We start from the raw sequence: 20,613 nt of genomic DNA, 5'->3' as shown, positions 1-20,613 counted from the left end.
GTATAGAATGAGATAATCACTTTTAAAGTTGAAATTTCTGGGCTTACATTGCTGTTTCCTCACCTGTAAACTACATAATTTGATATAATGATTTTTTTTTTATCTAATTTGTAAAGCAATCATGAGATAGTTTCAAAAATAGTTGTAATAAATGTGTACCCATTATTGGAAGTATACTTTTCAATACAACTATTTTGTGAAAGCACTGTTCATTAGAATATTTAAGTTATTTATTTTTTTAAATTTTAGTGTGGTTCTGGGAATTTAACTCAGGCCTTGTGTATATCGGCAAGCACTTTATCACTGAGCTCTACCATGGTCCCTAGGATATATAAGTTTTTATAGGTCATAAACTCCTTCTTGATGCATTGTCTGGATATTTAACATAGAAGTTTTCTTTTCCTTTGATTATTAAATAATTGTTTTTCTTTTTCTTCACAGAAGTACAAAATATTCATGTTTTCCTTCAATCTAAGTAACAGTATTTGACTTCTGGTCTAACAATTATTTTTTCTTTTCAGTGTGGACGCAGTCAACTCATACTTCAAAAAATTCAAACACTATTAGAAAAATCTTTCAGTTTATCCCCTCAGCAATCAGAATTTGCTACAGAACTTGGATACCAAATGATTTTACAAGGAAAAATTAAAGAGGCCTTGAAGTGGTATAAGACTGCCATGACACTTAATGAGACTAGTGTCTCTGCACTAGTAGGTATGATGACTGTTTGTATAAATGATTATTTGTATAAACTTGTATAATACAGATGCAAGCAAAAATTGCATTAAATAACAGTTATTAAAGAAGACACGTATTTCATGCTTTTCTAAAATTATATTGTTCTGCAGTATACAAAATAGGTAAAGTTGTGTATCTTTAAAAATGAATCTTTACTTTATAAATAACTTGAGAGAAAGATTTTTATGAGGTAATCCCTGTAAGTTATGACCATGGTAAATGATTGTTTAAGGTCCAAGACTACCTGTTTTACTTTATTTTACTCTTTTCTTTATTTCTCCCATTCTGCACTTTTTTTTCCCCTCTTTAAAACTTTGAAGAATTATAATGGGTGAAAAACCTGTTTTGTTATGGTTGTTGATGTTAGCTTGTTAGCTTGAACTGTATATGTCTGAATTGGTGTCTGCTTTGACTATTTATGTCCTGTTTGGTTTTAGGATTTATTTGGTGTCAGTTAATAGAAGGGCAATTACAGGACGCAGATCAGCAGCTAGAATTCTTTAGTGAAATTCAGCAATCCATCGGGAAATCTGCGGTATAGTATTTTACCAGATTTTAGATCCCAGTTACTATTTTAAAATATAAAAATTTAAATCAGAGTTTTTATTCAGTAATGGCTCTAAAGGATGATTATACTAATTTTAACAAGTAATTGAATTTATTAATTTACCCCTTTTCAAAAGTAAACTTCAAATATTCTTCTGAATGATTCTAAAAGTCCATCCAACCTCAAGTTTGAACAAATAATTGGACATAAATACTACTTCATATACATTTAAGATCTAAGTAGAAATAAATGGCTATATAAATGGAATAATTTGTGAAAATCACATTTTCTAGGAATTAACTTATTTACATGCAGTTCTTGCTATGAAGAAAAATAAACGACAAGAAGAAGTTATAAATTTGTTAAATGAGGTCCTGGACACTCATTTTTCAAACTTAGAAGATTTACCTCTTGGCATACAGTATTTTGAGAAGCTAAATCCTGATTTCTTGCTAGAAATTGTTACAGATTATCTGAATTTCTGTCCAATGCAGGTAAGTAATTATGAGATTTATTTTCAAGGATATATTTATATGCAAATACATTATCTTTAATATGTTAGACTATGTGGGTATTGTAAAGGGTAGTATTAGTAACTATTTGAGATGAAATACAGTTTTTTGTTTGTTTTGTTTGTAGTGCTGGGGATAAACCCAGGCCTCAAGCATGCTAGGCAAGCCCTACCTCTGAGCTGCATAATAAAAGTGTTTGATATACAAATACACATTTGTAATGTATAAATTCTTAAAAACTTATCTTAAAAGAATTACTAAGCTGGTGCCATGGCACATGACTGTAATCCCAGTGGCTCCGAAGGCTGAGGCAGGAGGATTGCAAGTTGAAAGTCAGCTTCAGCAATTTAGGGAGGCCCTAAGCATCTTAGTGAGACCCTGTCTTAAAATAAAAAAAGCATTGGGGATGTGGCTTAGTGGTTAAGCACCTCTGGGTTCAATCCCTGGTATTAAAAAAAAAAAAAAAAAAAAAAAAGAATTACTAAAAATCATTTAATTAAGATATCCACCATATATTTGAATCTGCTTTGTAGCATCACCATCAAGTGCCCTTCTAACCTCTGGGCATACTTAAAAATGGATTTCTTCTTGTATAATGTGACTGCATTTCCTTTGTTAAGTCAAACTCTGCTTTTATGTAGAAAAAGGGCCATTTACTGGTTCTGCTGCTCAGAGAAAGATCGAACTATTCCAGTTACTAAGTTTAAGCAATGATCATTCCGTGTTCATAAAATAGATCTTCAGATTTTAAAAACTCATTTATACATCAGTGTTTTAAACAATTTATTTTCATATGACATAGTTTTGAGAACCCTGGTTGTAAACCTGATGATATCCTTTATTTTGTGCATGACTTTTTTTTTTAGTTATAGATTGACACATGCCTTTATTTATTTGTTTATTTATTTATTTACATGGTACTGAAAAACTTCTTTTTCCTCTTATTCTGAATTTCCATCCAGGGTTATATTTGTGTGTTTGTGTGCGAGTCTTGCTACATTATTGACTCCTATTTAACTAACATTTGACTAAAGTCCTTAAATCTATTATTCATTGTACCTTTGAGTTAAGTGCAGGGCTCTACTCTTATTCTTATTAAATTTTATCTTCTTGTGTCCATCTCATAATCCTAGATTAATATTCCTTTTGGATCTTGTCAGCTTCTTAAAACAAAGTTTTAAAAGATTTTCTCTGGCAGCTGTACTGAGAATAAACTAAACAGAACAAAAAATATTGTGGCTGGGTGCAGTGATAAGTCCCAACTTGTCTATAGAGAATGAGGGATGAGGATCATTTGAGCCCATGAGTTTGAGACTAGACTGGACAACATTGTAAGACCCCCATCTAAAAAAATAAAAAAGAAAGAAGTATTAAATAATAACTATTCCAACTATGTATCTGATTTTTCCTATAATATAATATTTGTCAATATGATAAAACCTAATCAGCATTTACTTTTAATGGGGAAATATAGGTAAGAAGAATTCTCTCCAGCTTTGTTCCTACTTGCTTGGCCCTTTTATATAGGTATAATTTTGTTCTAAATTTTTGTTGAACAAATGCCATCTTAACAGTCTTGAAGCCATCTATTTTTTCTTGTGATTTGCACATGCAAACCACTGTCAGTAAGAATGATAGTTATTGTCAATAACTAATTCTTAACAGGTGGCAAAGAACATTGCCAGAACCTTACCATTACTTATAGTTTCACTATTTTAAGTTCTATTTACAGATTTACAATTCACATTGTATCTATTACTATGCAAGGAAGTATGAATTTTTATCTTCAAGGTATATAAATACCCTTAGTTACATAAAAGAAGCAAACCTAAATGGAAACTACTATAAAATAGGTAAAAATGTTTTATAACTTTAAAGAAGTTGAAGTATTTTAGGTAGCAGTAGGCATATTTTGAATATCTTTTTTGAGCACACATTTTTTTATATCTCAGCATAGGTGAGGAAAAGTGGCACTTTCTTGTTTTATTTTTTTTTTAAGTTTATTTGTCCTTTCCAGATAAACATGATGGGTAGGGTGTATTTGGACATATTATACTTAGAATAAGTATAACTTGTTCCAATTAGGATCCCCTTATTGTGGTTATATATGGTGTGGGGTTACATTGGTCATGTATTTATACAAAAGGATAGGAAAGATATGTTCAATTCATTCTACTGTCTTTTCTATTCCCATCCTCCCTCCCTGCCCTTCATTCCCCTTTGTCTAGTCCACTGAATTTATAATCTTCCTCTCCCTTGTTGGTTAGCATCCACATATCAGATAGAAGTTTCTGCTTTTGGTGTTTTGGAACTGGCTTATTTCACTTAGCATGATTTTCTCTAGTTCCATCCATTTACCAGCAAATGCCATAATTTCATTCTGCTTTATGGCTAGAATATATTCCATTATGTATATGTACCACATTTTCTTTATCTATTTATTCATTCTAGGGCACTTAGGTTGCTTCCTTAGCTTGGCTGTTGTGAATTGAGCTACTATGTACATTGAAATGACTGCATCACTCTAGTATGCTGATTTTAAGTCCTTTAGGTATAAACTGAGGAATGGGATAACTGGGTCAAATGGTAGTTTCATTTCAGGTTTTCTAAGGAATTTCCACAGTGCTTTCCAGTGTGGTGGCACCAATTTACAGTCCCACCAGCAATGTATTAAGTGAAACCCTTTTCTCCACATCCTTGAAGTGGCACTTTTTTATCAGTAACAGTAGCTCATTATAGAAAACTTTTCTGTAAGAGGTTACAGTCCTTTTCGATAATCTTTGTGTTAGCTGAAGGGTAAGGAGCATGGGGAACATCAACCTTCATATTAAGAAATCAGCATTCATAAGGCAAAGCAGGGGCTATGTACATTTGGTGTTTACATTCTAGTGTCATATTTCTCCGACATGGTTGGATAAAGTTGGATAAATTTTGGTTGGTAAATGCTATTACAAGAAAAAGAAAACTTGAGTAAAGCAGTGTTCTTACTGCTTTATTTATCATATGAACTGTTTCTTCTTCTCCTTCTCCTCCTCCTTTTTTCAGTGCTAGGGATTGAACCCAGGGCCTCACACATGCCAAATATGCTCTCCATCTCTGAGCCACACCCCCATCCTACTTACATTCAGTATTTGTAAAGAGAACCTTTGAGGGCCTATAGGACGTGAGGCACAAAAGTGGGGAATGTGAAGGTTTGAGACATTCGGCATAGAATACATGAGTATTCTACCTTCTGATTTCAACTAGGGAAAAGCATCTACATTATTTCAAAACTGTTTTTACAGTACTCTGGGAATAGTGAAAGTTATTGAATTGCATAAATCACAGAACAGATCTATAATTTGAACAGTTATTGCCTTGACTATTGATTCTAGCAAGAAACTCTACCTCTTAGTTATCTTACCTTTGAACATATGTATCTTTGATGAAATTTTTAATAGATATGTTCCTTTCAAATTAGTAATTGTATAATAATTTCATAATTATTTTTCTAAACAAAAGGTATTATTTGCATGGTCTATTCATAGATCTCAAAGAGATAATTTATCGTTAGTCCAGTCATAGCAAAGGGAATATGGAATAAATAGAATAAGAGAAATTTGTAGAAATATATAGTTTGCTAGTCACACTAAAATCAACCAATGTTTCTTTTTTGACTCTTTCTCTCTAATAGTTTTTTACTATTATAAACTTATAAAATGATCTTCCAAATCATTTTAGCCTGCAAGTCCTGGGCAACCTCTTTCTCCACTTCTTAGACGTTGTACCTCAGTCCTGGAGATTATAGTAAGAACTATACCAGGTCTTCTGCAAGCTGTCTTCCTAGTTGCAAAAGTGAAGTATTTATCAGGTAAAGTATACCTTAAAACTTAAAATAACTTTTGTATCCAGTATTGATAGAAACAGGTATAAATGAATCAAGCACTTTGTATAGGTAGAGAATGTTCACATAAAATGCACATTTTGCATGTGAATAGGGCCTTTAATCCAAAACAAAATTGTAAAACTTACTATTTAATTATTCAAAATTGCTATAAACTTTTGTGGCCCAGATGAATTGCTAGGAAAATGCAGTAGTACCACTTTAAGAAAAGAAAAGTCTTATCAGATGTTACTGGGGACTGATGATAAGAATTCTCAGCCCTAATCCTTAGTTGTTAACTTGTTAACATAACCAAATGCACCCTTTCAGATTTTTAGGCCCTTAGGGAATGTACTGATTAATTCTTATTTTTGTGGATGATTATTTATAGCTTATCCTATTGTAGACAGCTTTTTAGCACACAGACAAATGTCTGAGTTTACATATAAAAATAGGCCATCATATGCTTGTGTGTATGTACCTTTTCCAGCAAAATGCTATCCAAAGGAGTTTTGTGAAATTGTATTTACTAGTTTTCTATTCAGTTTTACTTCTTCTGTAGGATGAAGGGTCTTATCTTAAAAAATCAGAATTTTTTTTCTTCTTTGCATAGTAATAGATACAAAGAAATTTCTTTAAAAATACATTTTTTCAGCAAAACTGAAAAATACCAGTTTAAATATATTCTTATAAATACTTATTTCTTATATATAATGAAGATAGTTAAGAGGTTTCCTTTACTGTGTTTTGAACTTTAGTTTTACTTGTTTCGAAAAAACCTTTGATCTCAAAAGCTTGTTTCTTTAAAATACTCTAATTGTAAGAACTGACTCTTTGAAATGAGACAATCCTATCATGAGGGAAATTTCAAGATTTAGATACTCTCTTCCAGAAACCCAAGAAAATCACCAGCCAAATACTATATTACATAGGACTCAGACACAGACAGATGTGCAGGACAGAAATATCTCTCATTTCTCCCCCAGTGAAGATTGGACAGTTAAGGATGCAATATTGATATTGATCTTTGTTTACATAATCTATTTTCTCCAACATTGATGACCCAGTTCTCATTTTTAAACATTTAATGGCCTTGTGATGCTAACTGCTCACTTCCTTTCCCTCACCCCTAAAAGAATTAAGAGTCTGACCCCAATTTTTCACACATTCCTCATTTTCTTCATTTCATGGTTCAAACCATAATTCTTTTCTGTGTACTTTCCCCCTCAATGGTAGCCTCTTACATCAAGTTATCTTCTTAATCCTTCTCCTTCCTAAAAAAAAAAAACTTGTCAATAAAGATTCTTCAAATGTAAACACTGATTTGAGAATAAGCAAAAGACTTACAATGTAGGATGTACGGGCAGTGGTAGACCACAAACACATAGGAAGATTGAGCCTAGGAGAAACTTTTAAAGGCCAAAGAGAAAAAAGCAAACAATTTGTTTTGAGACAAATAGAACATTGGTTATAGGGGCTTAGTACAGGAGTTGGCATCAGTTCATTAATGAAGGTAGTGTGTCAGGCAAATGTTCTTGTACATCTGTCTGACTGTCCTTGTAACTCATGTAGCAAGCTGCAGTTTGTTGGGATTTTTGGTAATATTTCCTGTTAGGGAACAAAGCATGTCTTCATGATTTATAATGGTTTTTTATCATAGGCACAAGTACACAAGGGTCCTTCTAGTTTTTTTTTTTTTTCCTTGCTACATATTATTTATTTGATTAGGGTCTGATAGACGTGATTCCCTTTTGATTCAGACAACTTCTATGCATTCAGATTTACTATTCTTAACCTTCTCATTTCTTTTCCCCTGTACAATTCTAAATATTAGATGCATCACAATTAAAAAAGACTCCAGCATTAGCTTGATGGTCAATTGCTATACTTTGATACTATAGTTAGTTAAGTTATAGTACTGTCTCTGCCAGTTACTTGTTCATTAATCCTCTGTCTCTGAGTAAAAATATTTCTGTTTCAGTGGATTTCTGTTATCAGGAGTTTGACCATTTGGGAGCAAGAAGCTGACTTTAAGCCTTTTGTTAGTCTGAGGAATGTAATAGAACAGATAATGATTTAGACCTCTTCTTTTCCATTCTCCTAGGCTGAATGGGACATGGGACATTAATATACCTATAAAGGCCATTTGCCTATAGGGTTAAATGCATATCCCTGTGGGTTATATTGTGAGAACCTTCTAGGACCTAGAGTCTGTGCCAGTTGTTCTTTGAAGAGCCTCTGCTTCTCCACCTACCCATCCAAGAACAAATCCACCATTCTTATTACACCAGTTTTAATCATTGCCTTCTATTTTTAGACTCCTAGATACATAACAGATGTTTTTCAAAACATAAATATTTCAGTTGACATTTAAAGGCATTTTAAATCTGATTCTCTGTAATGTATTGTTATGCCTTTTTACTTATTTTATTTGTAGTAATAAAATTTCTGGATAAGAATGATAATAAGACTCTATACTTTTTAGTTATGGAAGTGATATTACAAAACTCTTATCTATGTAAATGTCTAAGTCTTAAAAATCTTATTTTAATGAAATTGTATTTTTTTACAACATACAATTTCACTTATTTTTTTACAACAAAATGAATGAAGGTACATTTATAGACCTGATGATCAACTGTCACCCTTTGATGTTTTCCTGGTTTGCTAATTACACTCAAGGGCTGTCCTAACTGCAGCTCTATTCTTCATGTGCACCCAACAGATGCTCAGCAATGCAGGTAGAAGTTAAACCATGGCCTTCTGAACAGAGGACTTTATACACAGAACTGTATCTAAATACTCTTCCTCCCCTTCTCTTTCAGGTGTTCATCACTCAGGTTTGGTAACCCTATGTTGTTTCCCTCACTAGGTGACTTTGAAGCAGCCTATAACAATCTGCAGCATTGCCTGGACCATAGTCCCTCTTACGCAGATGCCCATCTCCTGATGGCTCAGGTTTACCTGTCTCAAGAAAAATTCAAATTGTGTTCTCAGTCTCTTGAACTTTGTCTTAGCTATAATTTTAATGTAAGTATTCTAGATTCAAGTGAATAGGACACATCCCTCTCCTTGAACCTTAGTGAATATTTACATATTTAACTATTTTTTATTTTATTCTGTAATAGTTTGCTTAAAAGTAAATTTTATTGGAAATAATTTGGGGCTCATAAGCAGAAGGAAGAAAAAATGGAGGTACCTTTAGTGTAATTCAAAAACTGTATAAACTTGGCAGCAGAATAGCTGGTCTTTCTACTTGTCACCCAGAGCCCTAGGTTTTCTTTTCTATAAAACTCATATAATAACACTCTACTGTTGTGATAAAAGTTAAATGCAATAATGAATATCTATAAAGTAATTTTTATCCATAGAACATTACGCCAAATAATTTTAGGTATAAGGATAATAAATATTATGGCCCGTTTCTTTCTTGGATCTTGGCTTTTAATAACTTCTTTCAGATTCGCCATCAAAGAACACCTAGTCATTTTGAAATTTATTATGTGGCTTAAGGATATAAACATGCTATATTTTTATCCCAGGTATTTTTTTATGTCTTTCCTCAGCATTAGAAAGAATCCTAGTTTCAGGTGCTTCCCAAACTACTACTCATGGAGGAGGGCTTCAGACTTTGTTTTGCATCACAGGATTCAGGGCTCTGTTATGGGACAACCCTTGAGTGAATTAGAGAATTCAAGTTCTAAGCAAGATTTTCAGAAGGTATCACCTGCTTCTTAAGACAGTAGATCTCAAAATGGGTGGTGTAGCATAATCCAGGGCAGGTGCCATAGCCCCAGTGAGTCAGATGCTGGGACCAGAGCACAGCATGAGTGTTTACTCAGCGCCATAGGGAACTCTGGTGCCATGTTCAGGCTGAGAAAGCAGCCTGCTTAGATGGCTGCCACATCATTTCATTCTGGGCCATCTCCTTCCCTTTGGCTTTTTTTTCCTCACTCATTTTTATCATTCTTTTTATGTTGTGTATCTACATTGTTGGGAATCAGAGTAAAGACAGAAGCTTCTTTACTGTATGTTTTGGACTAGTATCAAAATGTGAAACCAATGTTTGATAAAATTATCCTGAAATGTTTAACCTTAAAATTAAAAAATAAAAGAAAGAGGGGAAACTGTTTCTGTAAATTCAAAAATTGGGTCAATATTAGAAGTCTTACATAGTAAAAGTACTTCTTTTCCTGAAAATTTACAGTTTCTGAGAATGCATTTGCTAGCTTTCTGGACATTGCATTTTCTCTTGGGTCATAGTAGAAGCACCTGATCAACCTCTTGTTCATCCAGCAGAATACTAGGTAGTGGCACTTTCTCTCAATCAGATTTAATATAAGGAATGATTAGTAATTTAATAGAATAGAAACAGACCCCATGTGTATAATCATGATGGGCTGTCTTCAGTGATCCTGTTATTTTAATGCTTGATGGATTATAAATTATGCATTGTTATTTTGGGTATTCTGAAGAAATATTACTGAATATTATTTTTTCAGGTGAGAGACTATCCTTTATATCACTTAATAAAAGCTCAGTCACAAAAGAAAATGGGAGAAATAGCAGAAGCAATTAAAACTCTGCATATGGCAATGAGTTTACCAGGAATGAAGAGAACAGGAGCTTCCTCAAAACCAAAATGTAAAAATACTGAAGTTGATACAAGCCATCGTTTGTCAATCTTTCTTGAGTTGGTGGAAGTTCACCACTTAAATGGAGAACATGTAAGTCAAGTTCTAATTCAGTGGCTCAGATCTGAAATTGTTCTTCAGGTATATATTAGTAGAATATGAAAAAGCTAAGATTATTCCCTTGACCAAGTGGTAAAGTTCAAAAGTCTTTTTTTTTTAATTTGCAGTAAGTCATATACTTTCTGCAAGTTTTCATTAATCATAATCTGCTCTTGAATGACTTTAAGTCTCAGTGTGCTTATGTTGGCTACCATAAGATGTAATACTGTAATGTAGTTATAATCTTGTGTTCCTAAAAGGAACACACATGCGCGCGCGCACACATACACACACACACACACACACACACACACACACACACACAAATTCTATTGGAATAAAATGAAAGTACAAACCTGAAATTCTACTAATTGAGAAAATGAAAGAAATATTTAATGAAGGAATATCATGTCAGATAGTTTGAAAAATAATAATACAGATAGATATGTGGATAGATATCTATGATGCATTTTTATTAAAAAAAGATTTTTGTTTTATTTTTATTTAAAAATCTTTTTATTAAAAAAGATTTTTCTGTAACTTCTGAAGTTGAGCAGAATCTTAAAATGAATGTCATTTTAGTTTCATAAAGATACACATTTGGAAATAAAGTAAAAATAGTATCCTGAGATAACAAAAAAGGTTGTTCTACTGGAAGGAATGAAGTAATCTACTACCCATCAAGAGCTTGTGTTTGGTGTAGGTCCTGGGTTGGATCTCATCAAAGGGATGGCAGTGAACATGGACAGGAGGGAAGGATACCTGGATTTGATGTCTTAGTCCATCATGCATAACTTGTTCACTTTAGATTTCAATTTCCTAACAACATGATAGGGATAACAATAACAACAACTACTTTAGAGGGTATGTGTGAGAATTAAGTGGGCTAATACAGTGCTGGTTACAAGGTAAATGCTTATTGAATTATAGTAGCCGTGCCTGTAGTAACTGCTGTCATCTTAGTTATGGAAACATTTCTTCTGCTTACAAATATTTTTAGCCCCATATGATTTGGGTTCTTGGGATTAGTTTTAAATTTTGTACTTTTCAGAAAATTGATCAATTTTGTAAACACTGTAACTGTAGAAGCATTTATTATTCATTATTATTAGAAAATCCCACTTTCTAGTATCAATGGTTGAATATTTTGAAAGAATGATGTTTTAATTTCATCTTTATAGCATGAGGCAGCAAAGGTTTTACAAGATGCCATCCATGAATTTTCTGGAACATCTGAAGAATTGCGTGTTACTATTGCTAATGCAGACCTAGCTCTGACCCAGGGAGATGTTGAACGGGCTTTAAACATGCTTCGAAATGTCACAGCTGAGCAGCCTTATTTTATAGAAGCCAAAGAAAAAATGGCTGATATTTATCTGAAACATCGAAAGGAGAAAATGTTATATATCACTTGTTACAGGTATATATTTTTTTCAACCAGTTACAGTTGACTCATTTACCTTCCAAAATTAATTCTCAAGTTTAGTTTTTGTCTTCCTTTCACCTGCTTTACACACATTTTATAGATCCTCTCCTTAATGTGGTCTTGTTTCCTTCCACTGCAGTCATGCTCACTGTTTCCCAGTGTTTACTTTCCCTTAAACAAAATTATGATGATTTCAAAGTGTGGCTTTCTCTTGTTTCTCAGTTCTCCTTATCTACTGTTCTTTCTAGACCCTGAGTCTGTTTAAGAAGGGAAAGAGCAATAGTTACGTATATTCTGATAATTTAAGAGCAATCTAGGAGATAGGCATATTTAATACTCACTATAGTAGTCATAGTAAAAGAAAGTTATAGGTTAATATACACCAAACAAAGGTGTAGATAAACTAGAGTTCTTAGATCACGTTTTCTAATATATTTCCAAACTATCAGCATTATTAACTTCTAATGATCCACAAGTATTTAACAAAGGATTGATTTGTTTTGGATGTACTATAATATAATAGTTAAAAGCATAAATTTTTATTTCAGGCATATCTGATATAGATATAGACTTAAACTCAAAAGCATCAGAAAATTGGGATAATAATTATCTTTCTTATAGTTTTTGGACTAATTAGATGAAATTTATATGTTAAGAACTAGCACCACATTATTATTTATAATAACTGTTATTCTAAAGTTAGCATTTAAATTTTGCAGGTAAAAATATGGAACAGATACTGAAGTAGAAAATTATATATTTTATAAGGTAGCTGACTTCAGCCTACCATTTATGTCTTGAGTATGAAACCTCAAGACACGTAGGAGGACAGCAAAGTTTTATTTCCCTGACCAGTTTTCATATCTTCAGTCCTATATCATTTTGAAATTAAAGTAGCAAAACATGTATTTCTGAATAATGAGAATGTTACTATTTACTCTCATTTCTACATTTCAGAAAGTAGAAAAATTCAATGAAAAAAAAATAATTGATCTAGCATATAAACAATCTGTGTGGGAATTATGGGGTGTTTTGTTTTGTTTTTTAATAATGTTGAATATATAGAAGGTACTTGTAAGACTATTAAAAGTACTAGCCTTGGGGGAAAAAAAACTGAGGTTACCTTTTATTTCATTGGCTTACAAGAAGATATTTATAATCAATATACTAAATCATGTTGGTCTGATTTCTAGAGAAATTGCTGAAAGAATACCCAGCCCCCGGTCTTTTCTTCTCCTTGGTGATGCATACATGAATATTCAAGAGGTAAAATTTCATATGCTACTGAATTTACATTTAAAAACCTTTTGTGATTAGTGTAACTTCTATGAGGAGGAATGTGGTTTATTAATGATTATTTAATACTTGATGATTCAGTCATCACAATAAGAGCCATAACAATAAAATTTTGTTTTTAAATTGAGGTATAATAATTCAGCAGTATCATAATTTGAAATAGAAATGATCCTGGAAGCATCTTAGGAATCTTCTTTAAACAGAAGGAAGAACAGGGCTACTGGCCAAGATGGTGTTTTCTTCAAAAACACCATCAGGAAGCAGGCTTCTGACTCTTACTAGTAGTTATAATGACAAAAATGAAGTCATGAGGCTGTCCCTTAGTTCTCATATTTCATTTGTATGAATGGAAGCACAATCAGCAGGGGTAGGGTTATGCTAATAAATTGTATCTACCTTACTCATTATCATCTTTCTGAAATCATTAAGCTTCCTGGAGTTCAATATGTACTTAGAATTATGAAGTGTTCCAAATATAGAATGCAATTATAGAAGTATTGCCATTTAAGGGGACCCACTTAAAGCTAATTTTTTTTTTTGCTTATTTTTTTGTTTCCAACAATCTTAGCCTGAAGAAGCTATAGTAGCCTATGAACAAGCGTTAAATCAGAACCCAAAAGATGGAACATTGGCAAGCAAAATTGGGAAAGCACTTATTAAAACTCACAACTATTCAAAGGTAAATAAGTACTTTATAGTTCTAAATGCATTTATTGGATCACATTGATCAAAACTGCTCTAGAGAAGTCCTAAGCAAGCAACATTTGTATCTTTTGTGGTAGTAAACTGTAAATTTGTATTCATGAACTAGAATTTGTGCAAAAGTCTTTCTCAGTGCCTTACATTATGGTTGCTTCATTTTGTGAAGATTGTTTGGACCCCAGAGTTTATGTCAACCTTCCATCTTAGATATCTAATTCCTTACAACCAAATCAATTACCATAAAGTTGCAATTCTTATGTCTTATGCAATTCTTTCTTATATAACAAAGCACAATCAATGTCTTTTTTGCTGAACCAATGCTTTAAGTTTTTTTGTTTTTTTCTAGCAGAGATAACAAATTTTTCTTAACTGCTATACATTTGCCCTATTTTGGGTAGTTGTTAAATATATGTACACCTGCTAGAGAAGTATATGCATTCAATATGGTTCACTAGCCTCTAGAAGAAATCTATTTTTTTTTTAAATTTGGGCAAGCACTGTTCATTAGTCAATTACCTTAAGAAATATTCTTCCCTTCTGTGTATTTGATTTGCTAAAAACAGTGGCATACTTAGTGATTAGTGCAGGTACATGCCTAAAATTCTTCCTAGGTACTTCCAGTTACAGGATATAACTTTTGTTTTAATTTTTAAAAAATTTTTTAAAATTTTTCTAATTAGAGACTTCTCTTGTTGTACATGATGTATACTCAATATACCTTCAATCTGTGATATATTAAATGTTTGTGCTTGAATACCAGTCTCAGTACCTTTTTTTCCCTTTAACTAAAGTGGTTTTTGTTTAGGCTATCACTTATTATGAAGCTGCTCTGAAAAGTGGACAACAGAATTACCTTTGCTATGACCTGGCTGAGCTCTTATTAAAATTGAAATGGTATGATAAAGCAGAAAAAGTTCTTCAACATGCTCTAGCACATGAACCTGGTATGAAAGTATTTCTAGTTTCAGAACAGTATACCTGATAAATCTAACCTATTTCATATTGTTATTATATAAATGTGTATTTCTATTCTTAATATTTATGTGCTATAAGTTATATAAATGCATATTTTTTTCTTTTATCAGAATACTGCTTTACTAAAAGGAGGAATTCAAAGTCTAATAAGAGATTTATGAAAGTTAATTGTTATAGGAAGATAGTTTACTTTCCAAAATGATGTAAAGAATGTAATTGATAAATTGCAAACTATTTCTATATTTAAACACATTAACACTTTTATAATCTCTACCTTTTAAAGATACTAAAATAGGAAGGTTTGTATAAATATGTCCAATTATATTATCATACATAATTGAAAAGTACAAATAAAAAAATACAACAGCAAAATAGGATACTGTAAAAAAAATAAAATAAAAATTTAAGATACTAATATTCAGATTTTTAAAAAATTTCAAGTACCCTATAAGAATATAGTGCATAAAACATCTATTTCTCCCATGAATTCTATTTGCCCTATTCTCAAATTACTTTCCTATAGGAAGTTTTTGATTAAGTATATATTTCCTCTCTATAATATTTGCATCTGTGTATATGTGCGTATAAAAATAGTACGTATAATTTTCTTTTTCAAAACTACATGGTACTTCCTATTTGCAGTTTTTTTCTGCATACAACATATCCCCAAATACAGTTTGATGTCACTATATTCAAGTCATTTACAATGTTACATAACTACATAAGTTTTTAATTTCCTGAATTATTGGGTATTTATTTTGTTCTCTGTCATTTTGATATTGTAAATCATGTTACAATGAGTATCTTATATCTCATTCGATGGTACACTTGCTTGTATTTCTTAGTAGTAGGATGCTGGATATAAAGAGTTTTCATTTAAAAATTGTTTATTGATACTTTCAAATTGCCTTCTTAGAAATTCATACAAATTTACTGTTTAATATCTTAATTTTTGAACAAAATTGAGTCTTCATGACTTGTCAGAATTTAAATATTACAAAAGTAAAGCTGTGCTTTTATATTTAATCACATTTAACAACTTGTATATTATCCCAAGTCCCCTCAATACCCATCTCTTTATCATCCATGCACAATGACAGTTGGCCCTGTATTCCACATTGAAGGATTCAACTATGGATCAAAAATATTTGAGAATAAATTTGCATCTGTACTAAGCATGTACATACACATTTTTTTTCATCCAAAATATTTGAGAAAATTTGCATCTGTGCTGAGCATGTATGTACACATGTTTTCCTGTCATTGTTTCTTAAACAATACAGTGTAACAACTGTCTATATGCCATTTATATTGTATTAAATAGACTAAGTAATTGAGATTATTTAAAATACAACAGAAGCATGTGTGTAGGTTATGCCGATACACCACTACTTTACTTAAATGACTTGAGCACCTGTGGATTTTGGTACCTGTGGGAGGTCCTGGAACCAATATCCATGGAAACTAGAGGTTGACTGTACACACTTTTTTCTACCTAAAAGAATTATAGTATATCTATAATTATACAGTATGAATTTGTCATTTAATAACTTCTTATCCTGTCGGCAAACATAGCTGTTCTTTACTTTTAAGCTATGTATTGTATTGTATGTTAACATATATTTGATTTGATTAATCAAATTAGAGAATAGTTAAAACAACACTGAGATAAAAATCTTTGTTTATATATGTGTGTGTACTTCCTTGAATTGAATCTTGCTTCCTTGTTCTTTCTTGAGGATAAAAGTTTCCCAATCTATGTTGCATTAATCATGAGAAAAAATAAAACCCTTATTTTATTTTGAGTTTCTTTTGTAGCTGATCAGCCTAGGCATTATTTTATATAGGTCATAGTTTTTTGTGTTTTACATATCCTTTTTCTTTAATGCTCCACCTGTCATTCATGTTGTAAATGTATTTTCCTAGTTTGTCCTTTATCAGATTTATTTGCTGTATCTTTGGTAAAATGAATACTCATTGTATAGTACATCTGTTCACCTTTCCTTTTTTGACTTTGAATTTTTTGTCATTGTCTTAATTTTCTTTTTCAAAAGTACATAGTACTTCCTATGTGGCATATCCCAAATACAGTTTGATGTCACTATATTCAAGTCATTTACAATGTTACATAACTACACAAGTTTTAAAAATTTCCATTATTCTAATATATAAAACTTTTCATATTTTTCCTGGCATTTTTGTTATTTTAATTTTTATTTTGGGAACATTAATCCATGTACTGTAATCCTCCTACAGTTTTTTGGGGTTTTTTTACCTCTTTCCAAAATGGATAGCCAAATTTATTTTGGTGCCATCTTTTGAAATGCCACCTTTATCATATGACTCTGTGGGAAATGTTTATTCCATGGACTCATTTTTCTTTTCTTTTGCCAATACCACATTTACTTTAGCTTTAAAGTATGTTTGGATACATAACAAGAAAAGCCTACCCTAAGTTTTCTAATATTTTCAAACTCATGTATTAATTTAGCTTTGATGAAATTGATGCTTAAATCCTCCTAAATTATGAATGTGTTTATTGTTTAAAGTGCTATTAGTTCCATAAAAAGCATGCATGGGTCTGTCAGACCTTTCTTTGAAACACTACAAAAGTCTTCGTGTGTATATGCATTCTAAGAAGGTTGTATGGAGAGATTCAAGTATGTTTTACTTACATTAAGTCTGCTATCATTATGTAGCATAAATGCTTTTGATTAACAAATACTTGTTGACAACACTCTATGGTATACTTAGATGCTTCCAAATACATTTCATGTATTATCTTATTAATATTTACATTAACCTTTGAGGCAAGTATAATCAGTTATTATCCCAGTTTTTTAATTAGTTGTCTGAGAATAAATTTTCTTCATGTATCCAACACCTGGGTTCTAACAAACATCTTAAAACTTAACATGTCTGAAACAAATTTCTGATCTGCCTCCCCAAGGGGTTCCATGAACAGCTTTCTTCATCTCGTTAATAAAAAATTCATCTTTCTTGGTAGTTGCTAAAGAGACAAAATCCTTTTCTTCAGGCTTGCTCTTGCCTTTAGGAAATGTGTTTGACTCCACCTTCAGAATGTATTCAGAATCCTCTTTTGTCTCTCTGTCATCAAACCCTTTACTCAATTGCTGTGGTATCCAGCTGATCTCCCTGCTCACATCCTCAACTCCTGCTCTGACATCAACCCAGCAGCAACTTTAAGTCTTTTAAGCAGTGGAAGTCCCACCATATCTGCTCAAGCTCACTGTTGTTCCCTTTTCCCTCAGGTCAGGCCAGAGTCTTCACTGTGGCTTAGGCAGCCTGTTATATCCTCACTGACCTCTCCTGCTACTCTCTCTTCACCCACACAGACTTCTTGTTTTCACCTGTGCCAACTTCAGAGCTTTTCTTACCTTTAAAATAATGATAACAAAACCTGCCTCTCAGGTTGACATTTAAAGAAATAATGTGTATAAATCTTTGGAACACAGTGTGACAAGGACTATGTACTTGATATATGGTGGAAGAAACTTATTTTGTATTTATATAGGGTTCTTACATTACCTTTCAATCACAAAATAATTGGTATAGCACCATGTCCCAGACTTTAATTTAATTGTTTTACATAGTTTAATTTATTTAACAGTGCGTTAACTTTATATTTTATAATATCTCTGTAAGGTAGGTACTGTTATATTCCCTGTTTGGCAGATGAAAAGGAAGTACAAAAGATTAAATGGCTGTTAAATAAGGAAGCCAAAGGCTAAAATTCCATTACCTAGCAGTGGAGTCTAGATTTGAGACCAGACTTGGTGGCATGAAAGTTGGTGCTCTTAATAGTGATACTTACTGCTAATCAACTATCTGTTACTTTTTAAAAAGTAGTTACCTTCTTAATGGCATGTAGCAACTACTCATCTTCTTTTAATGACTTAATGAACTAATTTTTACTCACCTACAAATGAAAACTGAAATGCATATTTGTGTTGTTAGATTATCCCTTAACATAACAAAAACTTCTAGTTATTATTCAGTACTTTAAATTGTCTTCCACACAATTTTAATCCTAAATCTTTGTAATTGTTGTTGTTAATTAATGTATTTTGGTCCTCAAATTTTCTAGAATTATAGTTGATACCTGCCAACAATTGTCTAAATGTATGCCTAAGGCATACAATTCTTTAATGTAGCCACTGTTTTGTTTTCTTGGTTTATATATTATTTTTATTCAGATTTGTTGAATTTAAAAAAAAAAAAAGAAAAGAAGAAGAGCAACCTCCAATTGCTTCTGTAGGTTCAGTCCTTCTCTATAGTAGTGGTTGTTACAACTGGTCCTAAAGTTGTTCTTTTTCTTTTTGTAATTTGGCTATACTTTATGAAAAATGAAAAATTTTTAACTTAATTTATTATTTCTCAAAATGTTTTTTAAAGACCAGTTTTAAAATCATAGAAAATATCAAGATTTATTTAAGATATTTTTTTCTTTATATTCCATTCTTTTATAGTAAATGAACTGTCAGCTCTCATGGAGGATGGACGTTGTCAAGTTCTTCTAGCAAAAATTTATAATCAGATGGAAAGACCTGATGATGCCATCACTGCATTACAACAGGTAACCATGCTTGCAGGTGTGGTTGAGGAGCAGAAGGTGGTACTGAAGGGAACCTGCCATACATGTGCAGAAAACAACCTCTTTTGGCCACTGTCACAGAAAATATATCCAAATAGAACTGATGACTACACAGTTTAAATATTGCTAACTATTAAAACAGTTAAGGAAGGTTGGTATTTTTAATTCTGTTTTACAGTTAAGACACAATTTAATATTTGTATGAAGTCACATGACTTTGTCCAAGTCAGATTTGAGCTCAATGCTTTTTATATTTAATTTATTTTATTTTTTGTTTTGTTTTGTTTTGTATGGATTGATACTATAAAACTCAACATACACATTTTATTTACATTTACTCAAACTTCCCTTTAAAATCTTGATTAACGTAAAAGATCAGAGTATGATTATTTTCTATACTTAGGAAATTGTCACCTGTGCAATTCCAATTTGTCTTTTTTTAATTGATTTTAATTTTTTTGAATACATGACAACAGTGGAATGTATTACAATCCTTATTACACTTATAGAACACAATTTTTCATAAGTCATTTTGGGTGTATTCCATAAGGATTTTGATTATTTTTTTCTATTTCTGGTTTGCTAACTATTTTTTTTTACAAGTGATTTAAGTTTATCAAATACTGTCTCTTGAATCTAATAAGATGATCATATGACTTTTATCCTCTTTATTTTTCTCTACTAATGTGGTATATTAAATTGATTGATTGTTGAATATAAACCAACCCTTATATTCCAGAAATAAATGTCACTTTGCTGCAGTTTTTAAAATGATTCCCAGAATTTATGGATGTTTCCTAATATTTTTCTCAAGTTTTCTACTTCTGTATTCATGGGAGAGATTGATGTGTAAAAATGATATAGTGGGGCTGGGGCTATAGCTCAGTGGTAGAGCACTTGCCTAGCACAGATGAGGCACTGGGTTTGATCCTCAGCACCATATAAAAATATATATAAATAAAATAAAGTTTTTAAATATATATTTACTTTGTGTACAACCAGAGATATGAAAAATTGTTCTCTATATGTGTAATATGAATTGTAATGCATACTGTTGTCATATAGAACAAATAAAATTTTTAAAAAACAAATAAAATTTATTATATGCCTAAGACATGGAAATACACACACACACACACACACACACACACACACACACACACATATGATATAAGCCATATCATTTTTTAAAATATATATACTTTAA

The 20,613-nt window shown here is 31.7% G+C and overlaps 1 protein-coding gene across 3 annotated transcripts in view; it reads left to right on the top strand.

Moving 5' to 3' along the window:
* The window catches only part of Ttc21b (tetratricopeptide repeat domain 21B), a 66,320-nt gene that overhangs the window by 18,175 nt on the left and 27,532 nt on the right, over positions 1–20,613 (top strand). For all 3 annotated transcript variants that reach the window (XM_026411138.2, XM_026411139.2, XM_026411137.2), the window contains 11 exons: positions 522–714; positions 1,176–1,273; positions 1,579–1,779; positions 5,518–5,647; positions 8,532–8,689; positions 10,162–10,386; positions 11,574–11,812; positions 13,012–13,084; positions 13,683–13,793; positions 14,622–14,760; positions 19,282–19,388. In XM_026411138.2, coding sequence (XP_026266923.2) covers positions 522–714; positions 1,176–1,273; positions 1,579–1,779; positions 5,518–5,647; positions 8,532–8,689; positions 10,162–10,386; positions 11,574–11,812; positions 13,012–13,084; positions 13,683–13,793; positions 14,622–14,760; positions 19,282–19,388 — 1,674 coding nt within the window. The remainder of the gene's footprint in view (positions 1–521; positions 715–1,175; positions 1,274–1,578; positions 1,780–5,517; positions 5,648–8,531; positions 8,690–10,161; positions 10,387–11,573; positions 11,813–13,011; positions 13,085–13,682; positions 13,794–14,621; positions 14,761–19,281; positions 19,389–20,613) is intronic.

This window comes from Urocitellus parryii, chromosome 1 (genome assembly GCF_045843805.1).
Source record: "Urocitellus parryii isolate mUroPar1 chromosome 1, mUroPar1.hap1, whole genome shotgun sequence".
NCBI lineage: Eukaryota > Metazoa > Chordata > Mammalia > Rodentia > Sciuridae > Urocitellus > Urocitellus parryii.
The sequence above is the reverse complement of the archived record's forward strand: the minus strand, read 5'-3'. Positions and strand labels throughout refer to the sequence as shown.